Source organism: Chelonia mydas, chromosome 3, assembly GCF_015237465.2.
Source record: "Chelonia mydas isolate rCheMyd1 chromosome 3, rCheMyd1.pri.v2, whole genome shotgun sequence".
NCBI classification, from domain to species: domain Eukaryota; kingdom Metazoa; phylum Chordata; order Testudines; family Cheloniidae; genus Chelonia; species Chelonia mydas.
The window spans coordinates 66,828,085-66,845,149 of record NC_057851.1 but is presented as its reverse complement, the minus strand read 5'-3'; the positions used below and the strand labels follow the sequence as shown (position 1 = coordinate 66,845,149).

At 42.0% G+C, this 17,065-nt stretch overlaps 1 protein-coding gene across 5 annotated transcripts in view; it reads left to right on the top strand.

Moving 5' to 3' along the window:
* MDN1 (midasin AAA ATPase 1) overlaps positions 1–17,065 on the top strand; it is a 162,289-nt gene that overhangs the window by 86,177 nt on the left and 59,047 nt on the right. For all 5 annotated transcript variants that reach the window (XM_037894480.2, XM_037894479.2, XM_043542661.1 and 2 more), the window contains exons 43-53: positions 54–324; positions 1,453–1,612; positions 1,878–1,994; positions 6,721–6,929; positions 8,207–8,352; positions 9,315–9,517; positions 11,087–11,307; positions 12,563–12,676; positions 13,926–14,058; positions 14,906–15,015; positions 16,460–16,593. In XM_037894480.2, the coding sequence (XP_037750408.1) occupies positions 54–324; positions 1,453–1,612; positions 1,878–1,994; positions 6,721–6,929; positions 8,207–8,352; positions 9,315–9,517; positions 11,087–11,307; positions 12,563–12,676; positions 13,926–14,058; positions 14,906–15,015; positions 16,460–16,593 (1,818 nt within the window). The remainder of the gene's footprint in view (positions 1–53; positions 325–1,452; positions 1,613–1,877; positions 1,995–6,720; positions 6,930–8,206; positions 8,353–9,314; positions 9,518–11,086; positions 11,308–12,562; positions 12,677–13,925; positions 14,059–14,905; positions 15,016–16,459; positions 16,594–17,065) is intronic.

Below are 17,065 nucleotides of genomic sequence, written 5' to 3'. Positions count from 1 at the left end.
ATAGAATCTATATACTATGGCTGTCTGGATACAGTAACCGCTTACTGTTGCAGGTTGATGTCATTCGGCCATGGCAATGCCTACTAGAGAAAGTGGAGAGTGCTGTGAGGACACTAATAAGGGACAGTCTCCTTCTGACTGAAATCTGTCCTGATGATGCTGAAGTTGTGTTGCGTGCTTGGAGCAGTTTCATCCTTAACTTTAAACCCAAATCTCTGGGTGAAGGGAGTAGAAATGTCACAACTGAACTGGTGAACAAACTAGAGGGAATACTTGCACTTATCCAGCGACTAAACAACAAAATAAACTCTTATTCAAAAGCAGGTGTGTACAGAGCTTATTTGAAATCAAAGCACTGAAAATTAAATATTCCAGGTACGGACGTCTCTATGCCAAGTTATAGATCTAATGAAATGTTGAAAATGATTCCTGGTTTTTCATTGCTTATCTCTGAAGCTATTATGAACTCTGCATATGCAACACACAGTTCATCTTTTAGAAAGGTTCTTTATTAGTGGTTTCTTCAGATTTATTTTATTATACAAATGTACTATGGTACTGTGCAACAGCCAAAATCGGGGTCTTGTTGTTCTGGATATTTTACAAATATGTAATGAGGGACAGCTCATGCCTAAAAGACCTTATAATCGAGAGCCCCAGAACTTCAGTGAGTTTGGTGTGGGTGGACTCCTGTGCCTGTGGGGAGTTCATGGCATGCAAAATGTATGCATGTAACAAACAAATGGAGGGAAAGGGAACTGTTGGATTAAATTGACAATAGTAAATCCTCCCAATTCAACTTTATAACCAATTACAAGGCCAAACTGAGAGATGTTCGATAGCAGTTGTATTGATATCTGCATCTTGATTTTAATAGTAGAATATTGTTGCATATAAGATTTATTTTATGGTCTTCCTCTCCACAAATTTTTACCACTGTCTTTCTAATTCCAGTGGCTGGATTTCCAAAGCTAAAGGAAATGGTTATGGAGGTAGTTGGCATCCTTGTCTTGCCCCTCTGAAGAGGGGAACTTGGGGATGTTTGTTCTTGCAGTTAATTTCTAGAATATAAAGTGGACACATTTTCATCAATTTCAGGAGGGTGATGCATTTCTAATTAAATCCTGTCAACTACTCTTTTCAGCATTTAATAAAAATGCACCATTTGTATCTATCAACCTCGCCCCCTGTGTAAGATGTAGTAGACTTTAAGTTCCAAATCTTGCAGCTGTATCCACCCTGCCAAGACCCTGTATCCATGTAGATCTTGGGCACATGGATCCAGTTGCATAAGGGCCTAAATTACATAGTTCTCTAATGTGGAGGAAATGTGAAATCCAGCAGTGGCTCATTTAGTTTACTCAGTAAACTACTAGCTTGTCACTCCACTGGAAATGAAGGCTGTCTTGGCCAGTAATAGAAGTAGTGATTACAAGATGTGTTCTGTTTCAGAGTTTTCGAGACTGATGGAAGAATTTCGACATTTCAGGCTGCAGCTTGTTCAGTCTGTGGATGGTAACAGTCATGGCACTTTCGAATGGGTTGATGGAATGTTGATTCAGGCGTTGCAGTCTGGGGACTGGCTTTTAATGGACAATGTAAACTTCTGCAAGTAAGAGCATACAGTAATTTCATTTCTTCAGTCAATAAACCTCTTTCTACCTCCCTTGTTCACTTGGCCCTTCAGTCGTTCATAAAAATTTTCTAAAGCTGAAAAAGTTAGTCTGATGACACAGTATCTAGTTAGTAAAAGTTCTTTTCCAACTGCTTTGATTATCACTTCAGCTCTTCATTTTTGGATTATAGTGTTTTGATTAACTGTGGGATTGATGATGAAAGATGATTTGCAACTCATGTAAACTTTCTTTTGAATGTAGTCCATCAGTGCTGGACCGCTTGAATGCTCTACTCGAACCTGGGGGCGTCCTTACCATGAGTGAGAGAGGTGTGATAGATGGCACCACACCTACTGTTGCCCCTCATCCGAATTTCAGGTGCTCCTTTCTGTACTTCTGTGAAGTTACTTTATATTTTTGTTGGGCTTTGACTGAGAAACAACTTACACTGGTAGTGGCAGTTTAAATACTCTGAGGGCACATAGCAACTCCAGCATTGTTACAATTGGATGATTTTCTACTGTCCTCCAAAATCTCTTCACATCTAAATAGGCTTCTGCAGCAAGAATGTCTTGTTAGGGGGTGGGGGACGGGAAACCTTTAATCATACGCTACCGTTTAAAAAGGGCAGATCTTGAGTTAATTTAGTGAATATAAATTACATGTGACCACAGGAGAATTTGCCTGTGTTTTTGGGTTTTTGCTGAATGGGTTTAACACCTCTTTCTGTCCAAATAGAGAGGCAGAATAGAGGCAGAGGGTGCTTTATATAGTTGATCCAAATAACTTTAAAGGGAAGTTAAAATAAATTTGTGTCCTAATGCTAAGGTGAACTTACATAAACTAAACTCACATTGAGTTCCCTGGGAATCTGCCTGAGTAAGTTCCGTGCGTGCTGGTCCACTGTGGGATTGGAAGATTCTTGTTAGTAATGTCCGTTTTGGTCCACACCTAAGTACTGTGTCTCCTCGTGTTCTGAACCAAGGCTATAAGGGACAGTACAGACTGGGCACTTCTCCAATTCCTTCTTACCGCTGCATGGTGTGGGATGGAACACTCCAGTGTCCTCAAAACTCTTCCTTCAACTTTACGTGTAAATAGTTCAAAAACACATCTTGTTAGATAGTTTTAGTATAGTTAGGGTCTTGGGAGTCTGTTTTTCCCTCTCCACCACACTGCTCTCCCTTCTTCCTGGCATGGAAATCTTGTCACGAGGTAATCTCATCGACTTTATCCTTGTTTACGCTCCTAACATCGTTAGAAATCTGTGTAAATGTAGAAAAGTCCACTTTGGCACCAAGGTGGATGAGGTAATATCTTTTTTTGGACCAGCTTCCATTGGTGAGAGAGAGAAGATTTCAAGCCACACAGAGCTTGAAGGCTTCTCTCTCTCTCTCTCTCTCCAACAGCAGCTGGTCCAGTAAAAATATTACCTGACCCCTCTTGTGTCTCTAGTGTCTGGGACTGACATGGCTGCAACTACACTTCAGCACCATCACAGGCTATAGATTTCATGGGAGCATCTCTGGACTCACTCAGAGCCAGCCTTTCCAGAGACAGATTCCAATCCACGAGCATTCTGATCCGCCTTCTCAGAAAGAGTGCACAAACATTGGTTTGGACGTACCTCATCTGTCTGGGTCACATGGTGTCTTACGCCGAAATTACCCTGTTTTCCAGACTCTGACTCCAGTGCCTACAAGCCTGGCTTTGCATGGTTTATGTGCTAGCAAGCACAGTATGGACAATCCCTAACAGTGTGTGGGACGCTCTAACTTGGTGGCAAGACAAAGAACAGGTGTGTGTGGGAGTTCCTTTCACTCCACCGCCTCCCCAGAAGATGTTAATCACAGACATGTCTCTGTTAAGTTGTAGTGCATGTCTAGATGAACATAGAGCTGAGGGGACATGGACCCTCCTGCGAGCCAAGGATGTGTATAAATCTACTAGAACAGAAATTAGTCTCGGAGGCCTGCAAAAGATGCTTACTACTTATTCACTCCCAACATGTCCAGTGATGTTGGACAATATGACCAATATATTATACACCTCTACCCCGATATAACGCAGTCCTCGGGAGCCAAAAAATCTTACTGCGTTATATGTGAAACCGCGTTATATCGAACTTGCTATGGAGGGCTGGGTAGGGAAGGCTGTGCCTCCCCAAACAGCCTGGCCCTGCCCCCTCTCCAACTCCCACCTACTTCCTGCCCCCTGACTGACCCCTCAGAACCCCCGACCCATCCAACCCCCCCTGCTCCCTGTTCCCTGACCGCCCCCAGAGACCCTCTGCCCCTTATCCAACCCCCGGCCCGGCCCCCTTAACACGATGCTCAGAGCAGCGTGTCAGAGCCAGACATGCTGCCGCCATAGGTGCCAACTGCGTGGGTGCTCCGGGGCTGGAGCACCCATGGAGAAAATTGGTGGGTGCAGAGCACCCACTGGCAGCTCCCCACCCCAGCTCACCTCTGCCTCTTCCCCCGAGCGTGCCGCTGCGCCGCTTCTCCCCCCTTCCCTCTTTCCCTTCGAGGCTTGCCACGAATCAGCTGTTTGGTGCGGCAAGGCTGGGAGGGAGGCGGGGAGGGAGCGGGGGGAAGCGGAGCAGCGGCGCGCTTGGGGGAGGAGGCGGAGCAGAGGTGAGCTGGGGCGGGGAGCGGTTCCTCTGCGCCCCACCTCCCCAGTTACTTGCTGCGGCCCTCCCCGCGCGCCCCCTGCCCCGCCCCATCTCACCTCCACTACGCCTCCTCGCCTGAGCGTGCCGCCGCTCCGTTTCTCCCCCCTCCCTCCCAGGCTTGCGCAAGCCTGGGAGGTACAGGGGAGGAGGGGAAATGCTTTACCGCGTTGTTATATCCGAATTCGGGTTATATCAGATCGCCTTATATCGGGGTAGAGGTGTGTATCAACAAGAGGGTGGGGGGGAGAGGAAGAGGAGCAAGATCTACACCTCTTTGTATAGAGTCAGTTCACCTGTGGGATCGGTGCATCCATCATCAAATTACACTGTTAGCAGTACTCCACCCTGGAATCTACAACACTTCGGTAGGCAGCTTCAGCCATCACTTCTTGATGGGTCGTGAATGGGAGGCTCACGATATGTGAGAGAGATGTTCCATCAATGGGATCTCCGACTTTGGACCTGTTTGCATTTGGACCTGTTGCAGGACAACAAGAAGTGCGGGATGAACTGCTCCAATGGAGCACAGGGTCCGAACTCCAGAGGAGATGCCCTTCTGATTCCATTGTTGGGAAATCTGATGTACACCTTCCCCCCAATCTCTCCTAATTCGAGTTCTCAGAAAGATCCAGCAGGATAAAGTGGTGATCATCCTCATTGCTCCCAAATGGCTGCTGCTGTTTTGGTTCCCTGTTCTCCTTTGACTGTAATCCTGTCCATTGATCAGTACTTTATCCTTCCTCCTGATGCAGAACGCAGGCAGGATCAGATATCTGAAGACACTTAGCCTGGCAGTGTGATATTTGGATGGGCATTGAACCTAGAGCAGCAATGTTTGGCAGCTCTTAGTCATCCGTAGCAACAGCAGAAAAGAATCTACCCGGAAATGTTAATTAGCTAAGTGGAAATGATATTCTATTTGGACTGGATGTCACTATGGTCCCCGCAGGAAACAGGCATCCCTACCCTCTTGAATTGTTCTTTCCCCAGCTCGCTTTGGTTTCACTTAGCAACAGTCAGCACCTTCTACCCTCTGACTGACAACTATTCCATCTTCATGAATCCAGCAACTGCAGTTTCTGAAGGGTTTACTCAGAACCTTTCCTCCAGTAATTAAACCTGCTCCTACTTGGGATCTGAACTTTGGTCCTTTTGACAGTAACTAAGTAAGCCACCTTTTGAACTGCTAGCACTATGCTCACTATCCCATTTAGCTGTGAAAGTTGCTTTCCTTGTGGCCCGCACTTTGGACAAAAGGGTTGGAGAAATGGGAACCCTAATGGCTGACCCACCTTACACCATATTCCATAAAGATAAGGTTTCCTCATAACTCCACCCTAAATTTCTCCCCAAAGTAGTCTCCAATTTGCAAGTAAATCAGTTCATAACTTTGTGTATTTTCCTGAGCCTCACACTACCAAGGAGGAACAGAGACTCCATTCCATCTACAAAGCAAAAAAAAAAACCCTTTAGGAATTCATTCAGACTCTTGGTTGCCTTTGCAGAATGAATGAGAGGGAAAGCTGTCTCATCGTAAAGACTAAGTGGATTTTGGGTTGTCTTTCTCTGTTGTTGTCTGAGATTCCTCCACTACACCATGTGTGGTCCCACTTTGTCAGCTTCACTTCGGGGAGTACCTCTTGTTTACACATGCCAAGCAGCCACATGGAGTTCCATTCCATACCCTCACAAGACACTATTCCCTGGTGCGTGCCTCCTCAACTGATGCATCCTTTACCCTCCTCCTTCATGAGTCCTGTTTTGACAGTCGGAAATGAAATGAAATATGAAATGAAATACCTATAGGGACCAGCACTTGAAGAAGAAAGAGAGGTTACCTACCTTCCATAACCAGAGTTTCTCGAGATGAGACATCCCTGTCTGTTTTCTATTACCAGCTCTCCTTCCCCTATGCTTTGGATTGTAGTAGAGGAGGAACTTGAAAGGTGGGTGGTCTGCACTGCCTCTTATACCCTCAGTCTTCAAATCATGATTTGAGGACTTCAGTAAAACAGCCAAAGGTTATGGGTCTATTACAGGCGTGCTACGAGGGTGGGTGAGTTTCTGTGGCCTGCAATGTGCAGGAGGTCAGACTAGATGATCATGATGGTCCCTTCTGGCCTTAAAGTCTATGAGTCTTTAACTTCAGAGTACAAAGAGAGAGTGCACAGGTATGCTACTAGAAAGAATCTTCCAGTTTCAGGCATGTGAAGTGCATGCATAGCCACTGTGGAATACAGATAGGGATCACACAACTCTGAGAACTCTGGTTATGGAAGAGAGGTAACCTCTCTTTCCTCAGTATTTAACCCTTTATTAGCATTATTTAATTGATTATTTTATTTGCTGTGGCATTCTCTGCAGAGCAAACTTAGTGGTTCTAAAGTGAGATCTTAATTATTTTATTAATCTGTTCTGCATATTTAATAGGCTTTTCCTTTCAATGGATCCTTTTCATGGGGAAATATCCAGAGCCATGAGGAACCGTGGGATTGAGATTTACATTCCTGGGGAAAGTGATGGGAATTTATTGGACAATCTGGACATGAAGGTGTTGCTGCATGGACTGGGCTTACAAGGAGACAGTGTATGCAATGCACTCATGGCTGTACATTCAGAAACTAAAGAAACTATAGCAGGTGAGACAAGCCGCCTTAACAGTTCAGTAAATACTCCGTCTGGGCATTATATATCTTGTGTGGCCCTAGGCTTGGCACTGAATGTTAAGACTGGAGTATTCTGGTCCCTCCAATGTGCGTTATGTCCAGTTAAAGTAGAGAGGCAGATGCTTTTAGTATAATTAGGTTTTTTCTTTCATTTCTGCTCTTCAAGGACTAGGTGTGAATTATAAAGCTCAAGAGAACCCACCACACACTTATGATTTCTCTTTACATTGGTATGAATTGTGCAAGAGTCCGCAGAATGCAGGGAGGGGCAGCCGGGGGGGAAGGTGGGTTGTGAATGACAATAAACTTATTCTGGTTGAAAACCAACACAGGAGAAAAGACTTGCACAAGGCCCTTGTATCACTCAAGCCCCATGGTAAAGGCTAAAGTGGTGTGGTGGTCCTTTGTACTACTTTAAATTTCCTTCTGCATGATCAGTATGACACATCTGCAACACATCTGTCTCCTTTGTCAGTGCAGTCTTTTATAAGAACTATAAGTATAATTTAATAAAGAATGAGTTATATTTACATTCTGTCTAGGCTGGGATTAATTCAGTTAGCATGGAAAAATTCCTCTCACTGGGTGGCTCTGTGGAAAGAGATCATCTGAAAGAGAAGAACTGGGAATCTGGAAATTTGGTTTCTATTCCCAGATCTGCCACTCGATGTTTGACCTTGGCCAAGTCACTTAAAATGACACAATCATCTTAAAATTTAGACAATTTTTAAAAAAAGTTAAGGTTTAGATAGGCCTGGGATTTGAAGGAGGTGTGCTTTTGTAGTTTTATAATCACATTTTTAAAAGTCTTTTCCCATGTGGCTGCATGATAGACCCATGGGAAACTTGAGTGTGACCATATAGCCGAGGCAGGGAGACTGGCTGTGCACTGAATAGCTAGGAAAAAATAGACATTTCTCTACTGTTTCAGATAATGTAATTTTAGGTCTTACTTGTAACAGATATAATCATTTACAGGCAAAAAGTGATTTTTGAGTTAGTGATGCTCCATTTAACTTCTTTTGGTCTCATTTTCTCTGCTTGTAAAATGGGGATATTTGCTACCTTGCCTGGGGGTGATGCAAGGCATATTTCATTAATGTTGGGTGCTCTGCTTCAAGGCACTATAGAATGATAGTGTGTGCCCCCAGCAGGTGAGCATGGTCAGAAGGGAGGGTGTTGGCAAATTAAAATATCTGGAATGTTCTACAGAAATGGTTGGCTGATATTAATATTCAGTGCTTTTTCAGGTTCTGTGTTGTCATTGTCATCTTTGATTCATGCTACTACACTAATTGTACAACAGTTGCATCGAGGCCTTGGTTTAGCGAAGAGTTTTTACAGAGCTTGCTGGGAAGTGTACGTCCGCTCACAGCAGTCCCAGATGACCCAAAAGGTAAATGTTTCATTCTCCTTAAAACTGTGTTGTGTTTTTTCACAAATGAACAACAATATCGAAATTCCTAGAAAGGACTGCTGCCAGAAAGAGGGTTGGTGATTCTGAAAGCAGCACTCCGTCCTGTGAAGGGCCCTAGCATGCTGTTGGAGAGCATTGTGCTCTTGGGAGTTTCAGGCCCAATTTTGAGCTGCACTTGTCAAGAGTCGCAGCCTGATGGAGAGCAGAGAAAAGGTAGTTTTTAACTGCTTTCACACTTCCGGGGTTCAGCGGGTTCTAGGGGCTTCTTTGGCCCAGTGTAATCTGGAGTACCCCTGGGAATTCTCTGACATAACCCATACTGCAGTGGTTTTCCAAGAGGCCTTTCTGTGCCACAGAATGGCTGAAGTGTACAGTGTACTTCAGCTACATCTTCGCCTTCCGTGACACATTCTTCATGCCCCCAGGCATTCCCCTAAAACTGGTCATGGAGGTCATGGGAGCATGCAGTAGGATAGGGCATTTAATCTGAACCTGTGTGCTAGGTAATTCCCCAGCTGGGAAATCCAGCTGGTTCTAGCCTCCTTACTCCACTTCTGCAGTGTGAACCATTGTCTCTTAAGATGAGACTTAAAGATGAGGTCTGTTAATTTATTATTTACATTCCATGTCTCCTCAAGCAATAGTTAGAGGCGGTAGCTCTGGCCAATTTACAGCCTGGAGAAATTGTTCTGTCAGCCTGAAGTTCCACCTGAATATGGTGGTATTGGCTTCCTATCTTACTGTTCACTATTATGTGCTGTTACAAGCAGCTGAGTGTCATATGTTTTGGTTGTGGTTGAAGTGCTTTGAGATCTTTTGGTATGAAATCTGTAATAAAGTAAGATTATGTATATTCTTAATTAAAACCCTGCCTGAGTAGTAGTATCTGAATGCATGTTTGAATACATAATACTGAATTGCTCTATGCTGTTCTGTTTTAGCTTGTGCTGGAGTTGGTAATGAAGCATGTTTCAGCTCTGACTTCCCATGCAACTTGGGGTGACTCCCTGCTAGCAATGGGATTGTGGCCAGACTCTCTACCTGCAGGTCTGTTTTTAGCTGAAGACTCACTTCTTTCTACAGTCCAGAGTGACGGACAGGTCCTAGCATATTGTCTGAACAGACTGAGCCTGAAAAACAGCAGGTGGGCAAGAGACAATTTTTTTGGTTAAAGAATGAGCAACAAATAATACAGGTTTAACACTCTGTTACTTTACCCACTATCAGTAAATGGTGTCACCACGATGCTATTCAATCAGGGATGTGTGGCTAACTTTTTACGTTTACTCTGAACCCTCACTACCTGTTTTGTTTTGTTCTGATTTTCAAATGAATAAACATTTTCAGTCTACATTAACCTGGATTAAGGTATTCAGAGTTATATAGAAATGGGCAAGGCAAGGCATCTTAGATTTTAAGTATCTTTTTATTCTCTTCCCCAGCCCTGCCCCAGTTTTCTTACAAATTAATTGAATTAAGGTCCAATAGTGTACACAGTTCTTTCTGCCCTTACTGAGTAATCTACCTTACAGTTTAAGTAGTCTAACAAATATATTGAATACCCTGACACTATGAAGAAGGTGGGTGCCCACATTCTTACTCTGAAGTGTTAGTTGCTGGGCATATTGGAAAAGAGAGCCATAAGAAAATGTTTGAATGAAGAGTAGAAACTTCCTGTGTCAGAATGGAGGAGGCCATTCCAGGTCTAAAGCATAGAGTAAATGTTAACGTTGGAGATACACAAATAAGTCCAATCAAGAACTGGCCCAAAACTTTTTGGATCCAAACCCTTTGAAGTTCAAAACTGTGTGGCTAATACTTTAGAATATACTAGCACTGCTCTGTACTCCATGGTTTCATCCAGAAACAGAAATAACCACAAAAGGACCTGTTCTTATGCTCCTTTTGAACTGGCAGAAAGAGGATTGCTTGATATTTGAGAACATTTCCTTATGAGATTTTGGTCCAGTATCTTCAGATGAACAGCCAAACTTTGAGCTCCTTATCCAAATAGAGCTGCCAGATCTGAGTCCTGCATGTGGTGGTCAGACGAAAGAGCTCCTCTTGTCAGTTTCATGCCCAATTTTTCAAACTTTCACAACGTTGAAGCAAAACCTCAGTTAGTGTTCGCTTATATTGTAAACTCCTGGTGGCAGACCGGTGTCTTCCTGTGCAAATCTTTAAGTGCACTGATGCACAATGTCATGTGACAAGTCAGTGGCAGAGCAAGGCGTAGAAGTTCATACTGAAGTTAAATATTTATCTGAAAGGAACATTGCTTTTCTCCTTTGCCCTCTCTTCCTTCCCTCCTCTCCCCTCATCCATACCTGTATTCTCATGCTGTGGACTCTTTGGTGCAGGAACTCAGTTGTAATTTGTCCTGTAAAGCTCCATGCTTTGTCATTTGTGTGTATGAAGTAACCGTAATACTGAGTTGCTGGTAGCAGACATCTTAAACTCAGTTAAAAATGGTAAAGTGGATTTAAAAATCTACTAAAAACAAAAGCTAAGTGAATGTGGAAAATAGGGGTATTTTCAAATAGTTATCTACGTGGGGCAAAAAGACTGTTCGCATAAATTGTGGAGGTTATTTGGTGATACTTTACATAGTAATTATCAGTAATTTCACTTTGAGAATTGACTCATTTTGGAATTAGGGTGTTTTTTTCCTAGTCTTCACGTATTTAACCCTAATTATTTTCATTCATTTCAGAACACTGCCACTTACTCTGCAAGATTTGCAGAAAGTTATGCAATCCACTAATGCAGAGAATCTCCGATTCAGTGCTGTTCAGATGGATGCCTATTGGACAGATGAAATTGAAGTCCTATCTACATCTGTTGAATTGTTCATAGAAAAGGCATCCAATCAGGATTGGATGTTGAGAGTTAGATGGCTTAATCACTTAACCAAGAATCTACCACAAGTGCTTGGTAGGTATTATTCTTAATTATTATACTTACCACAGGCTGATTTAGTTCTCTCCATTGTTTTTCCTTCACAGCAGCAGTAAAAACTGTAAAAATTATGCAATTATGTTTACAGATTGCCTAGTCTTAAATAAATTAGCTGGACAGCCAGAGTAACTCTGCGAAACTGGGATTTTCCTGAGATAGTGTGATGTCTCACCACTCAGAATAGTGAGTGTTAGATTGCAGACTAAAAAGCATTAAAGATTTGATAGACCAGTTTAATTACCGTAGGATTGGAAATGCTTTTTGTAAATTAATTTGTTACATTTGCTTAATTGAAACAGATAATTTAGAGTGTTTCTAGCAACAGACAAGCTGTGTCACTTGCCTGCAGAAGCCACCCGAGATTGAAAATGCTAGTATACGGCCAACCCCTAGGTTAAAACAAACTATTGTAGAGTATTTGGATATTTAAACCTTGCAGCTTTATTTGTTTGGGATGTCCTTTCACAGGAATGGAACATACAACCACAGGGGAAAGCCACATAACTGTGCGTGCTTGCAAAGACTATCACCGGTGTAATAGTTCACAATGTTGGCATTTAAATGATCATCATAATTAAAGACTTAGGCTCCTTTGAAAATCCCAGTGGAAGGGAATTAAATGCCCAATAGGATTTGGGTATCTAACTCCCTTAAGCTCCTTTGAAAATCCCAGTATTCGTTATATCACATTGCAGTGGGTGGGATTCACGCTCTCGATGCTATTGTTTTTCTCCCAACAGCCATGTGTTTATTAATTATCTGAAATTGTAACCAGAAAATATTGCAAATGTCTAGAAAATTATTTGACTGAAAGTTAGATTCTGTAGAAAAAATCAGTGATAGATAATAAATAAACCTATGGGAGTTAGATACATAACTTGCATTGACTTTTGAAAACCAGACCCTAAAAATCATAGAAGTACATGGAAATTCCCATGTGTTGATTTCTTGTGTCGTGACTGTCATGTACACTGTTTACTGCTTTATTTGTTTGACAATCAATCTCAAAATACCTTTTGAAGCCTATGTAATATTGAGATCAGATTGCTGCAGTGCATGCTGTTACGGGCCTTCTGAAAGACTGATCTGCTATCTGTAGTTAGTGTAGAAAGAGGGCAACCATGAAGTGGGCAGATGAGATTTTGGCTGGCACATCTTGAGTGTTTTTGTTGACTAAATGTGCTTTGTACCTTCAAAGCTAAACACTCCTAACTATTATTCTCACCTACAGATGCAGTGCGCACTCAACTAGAAGCTGGCGCTGCATCGCTGAACAGTTTCTACTCCAGTCCCCTCTCTGCTGGAATCTGTAGTGTGATCAAGTTGCTACAGCCAAACATAACAGGTACCTTTTCATTTCCCCCCCTCCTTTCTAGTCATTTGTGCATCCTGTTTTTCTTTTAAGGAGTGAAGACTTCAGGCAGATTGTGTTCTGAATGTGTCACAGCTTCTCTGGGAAAATCTGCTTAACAAAAATAGTTATGCATTATGACTCTGAAAGTGGAACTTGCAAGTTGGGTGGATTGATGATATGCAAAATATTGTGAAGTTCACTGGAATTAACCTTAAATTGGAGTGTGGTTCCCTCTGAAATATATTGGAAGTGGTTATACAGCACATGTGTGGCACCATGGAGAGTGCTACTCCTGTACTATTTTCTTGGTTGGAAGTAGGTAATGTTGAAAAATATGGGTAGTATGTTAGGGTAACAGGCCACTCCACCTTGAATGGTCCTCTAGAATATGTGCTACCTACCTATGCTAAACAGTCTGCTCCACCTTGTGTTTAGCTGTGACGCTCAGAGTACCTGTCCCAGACCTGAAGAAGAGCTCTGTATGGTTCGAAAGCTTTTATCTCTCACCAACAGAAGTTGGTCCAATAAAAGATATTCCCTCACCCACCTTGCGTCTCGGGTTAACATTTGGCATTTACAGGAATTCACGGACAAAGGAATGAATAGATTTCAAAAGAATGATAAGGAAATGGCTTTAATCTAGAGCTGTGCAGGGTGAAGCCGAGAAGTGCACCTCCTTAGAAGTATTATGCCCTAGTAAGGCATGCCTGTTGGGATGGCAGAAACTTTCTGGAGCATTGAAAATGGCTGTTATCCCTAGTTTGTAGATGGGGACAGGGGCACAGACACTAAGTGACTTGCCCAAGGTCACACAGGAAGTCTGTGGTGAAGTAGGGACCTGAACCTGTATCTGAAGTGCCTGCCTGGTGCCTTAACCAGTGACCACCTCACACTTATCACTGTTCTTCCAGGGCCTACAGTCAAATTACTGCTGCCTTCTACTTGGGTGCTCTGTGGGGAGGAGCTTTCCTGCTCTACCTCTCTTCCTTTCACATTCCTGCACTGGAGCATTGTCCCATCCCCAAAATAAAGAAATAGTTGAAAGAATAGCTGACCTCATGAGTCTTCTTTGCATGCTGAAATTGACCATTGCACTCAGTGATACCCCAGTTCTGCTAGTGATCTCTCTCATTACATTTATGGAAATCCCATACCATTTCTTGGAGGGCTGGAGAAAGAAAAGCAATACCATTTTATTTGGCAAAACACTGTCTTTCTCTGTAACTGCTTGTCTTACCAGATGAACACGTGATGCCGCTGGATCCAAGATGGAATATGCAGTTTTTGAATATCATTAGAAATTCAATGAACTTTGATACAGAAGTGGAACACACAGATCAGCTTTTTGTCCTTCTGATGTCTGTAGCAAACCGGTGGGTTAAGACAAATGCAGAATGGAAGCCTGGTAGCTTGTGAAGTTTACATTGCGATTCTAGCCAATGCTGTTGTGATTATTGCCAATGTTCCTGCTGAACATTTTGCTTAAAGTTTGACAGATAAGGTCTAAAACCCTAGGCTTGGTATTTTTTGGCTATAACATATGAAAATCTAAATCTTCAGCCCCTGCTTTTGGGTTATAGACAGGCTGGAGCCTGTCACTCTGCTGATGGCGTAGGGAAATAGCACATGGTAGGTTAGCAGATATTGTGCTGGAATACGTCCCCAGAAAAAAAAGAACCAGGGTAAGAAGCAGAAAGCATGGGAGTGGTGCTGTGATGCTACTGACTTCAGACTCAAAACATCTTTTTGTAGAGAGGGAAGGAACTAGGCTGCCTTTCCCACTATTGCTCTTCACTTAAATAAAAAGGGGGGAATGGGCAAGTTATAAAGTAAAACTCTTGAGTTCAGAGTAAAAAGGTGGTTCTTGCCACCTGGCAAATGCTAACTTCCCACATAATCACCTGTAGTTGCATGGATTCTGCAGCATAATTGCAGAGTACCTTTCCTTTTGAGATGTCCAGTCTAAGCTGTTAATAGACAGAGAAATCATTTTGTGTGTTCCAGGAAAAGTTTTAAAAATTGAAGATTTAATTTAACATCCTTTACAGGCCAAATTTAAGCTATCTCACATGTCACTGTTCAGACCTTTGATTCTCGCTTCAAATAGTTAGTTCTGAGATATCAAATCTAATATGCTCTACCCTCCCTGATATGGTATAGAGGCTTTTCAGCTGGTCATGTCTGACTTCTCCTAACACCCTTATGTTGTTTTTAATTCAGGGCAATATTATTTCTTGACCGGGAAAAAAGGAGCTATACTGAGAAGAACTTGATTACTAGAAAAAAGTTGAGAACTAGTGCCTTAAGAATGTCTCTAGAGTTCCATAAAGGTAGGACTGATTATCTCATTGTTTCTTTTACTGCATAATATGTTTAATGAATAAGAAAAGAATAGTTATGTTGGATAGGATTCTGTTATAAAAGCTCAGTTACCCCAAGCATGATTTTATACTGCCCATCATATGTGTGAACGTTTTATATGTTTATGAAACACATGCAGACCAGCGCTATAGCAATATAAAATATTACTCTAGTAGAGTAGGTACGCCCCCTCCAGTAAAGTATGTGTGGATAATTTCTCTCTCCTAAATAAATATGTATGTGTGTAGAGAGAGAGTGACATTGCATGCCTTCATTGGTAACTACTATAAAAAAGGTGTTTAGTGGAAATTGGAGAGGAGTAAAGCTTCAGACTTTTCACTTCCTTTTGGTGTGGAACTGGAGTAATGTTTATTTATAGTTTAAGTGGAAAGACTTGATGACAAACACCAATTAGTGTCTCATATAGCAACTTTTTGGCACTAGTATTGTGGTTTTATTTTAAACAGAGTTCTAAGTTGATATTAAAATTATTTTATTAAATACAGCATCATTTTGTAAAATCGGTATGGTAGAGATTGGCATTTACTCTGCCTACTAGATATTTTAATCATGTATTCTGTATTTTTGCTGAGCCAACTGCATTGAGCAGGTTTAATGTAATTTTGTTTGTCCTTTTCCAGAGAATGCATGGGCAAAAACGGACTAAATATCAAAGCTTACATTTGTTCTGTGGTCTAAAGACCATTGTCCTTGTGGATCACTGAGAGACTGCAATAAGTTGACTTGATAGCCAGATGAGAAGTAGAATGACAAATGAAAAGAGAGGAGGGTCTATGTAGCTCAAATCTGCTAGGTCTTACCTTTTTGATCTGTGAGGCTGTCACTTCCCCAATTGACAATTTATTTCTTGCCATGGTATCATTGATTATATATGAAGAATTCCCCTTTCTAATGCTATCCCAGTGTAACATACACACAAACCGTTACACCGCTGGTGGCACTTGATCTCACTGGCTGTATTTAACTCCCCAAGCAGAGAAGAAATTAAATTGCATGTAATAAAGGGAAAGAGAGGGGGTCTGTGGCTAGTGGTTTTTTATATCAGGAAAAACTTAGTTTCAGTCCTGCAATTTTATGCATTTACAGTTTGAATTCCACCTCAGAAGAAAGTCGGTAACAACATGACTTTCACTTCACAGTTGCCTTTAGTTGACTGACCAGTGTTGCCTCCATATTTGCAGTATTCCCTATCCTACCTACTTAGAAGTAATAGGGAATGCTGCAAATACCAAGGAAATATGTAGTTACGCAAGGAAAAACCGTAAAGTTTTTAAGCGGTGACCACTGTAACCGTGAGATATGGTGGCCAGAGATTAACTCTTCTATGTGACTTTGTGGTATTGGAATATTGTAACTTTTACCCCCTTTTTTTGTTCTGTTCTTTAAATCAAGATCCAGGGAGTTATAACTCTCTTCCACATGCTATTGTGGCCAATCTTGCTGCTTTCTTTGAACTTTGGGATGCCTTTATGTTGCACTGGGTGAAGTCTTCTCAAGTGACCTTAACAGATGACAATGTGCATGAGGTGAGTAGAGTTTTTAAATTGCTCTTGCTACAGTTATTTAGGATCCAGAATTCTGGAGGAGCTTCTCTATTTTTAGTCCCATGGACACTGAAATAAATGGCAGGGTTTTGGTTAGAATGTGGAATGTGATTGTTTGTATAGTGTCAGGTATAAGGGGTTAAGCTGATCTACAGATTTATAGTAAACTGTTGTGTCCATTATCCACCACTCTTTATTCTAAGACAGTGGTTTTCAACCTTTTTTCATTTGTGGACCCCTAAAAAGTTTCAGATGGAGGTGCGGACGCCTTTGGAATTCGTAAGCATAGTCTGTGGACTCCTAGGGATCTGAAGGCCACAGGTTAAACACCACTGTTCTAACATAACATGTAGGTTTTCAACATACTTTCATTACTTCCTTTTATATCATCTCTTCCTATCACCTCAAACAGTTCAAAATGCTTTTGTTAAAATCTCCCACCACATCGATCATG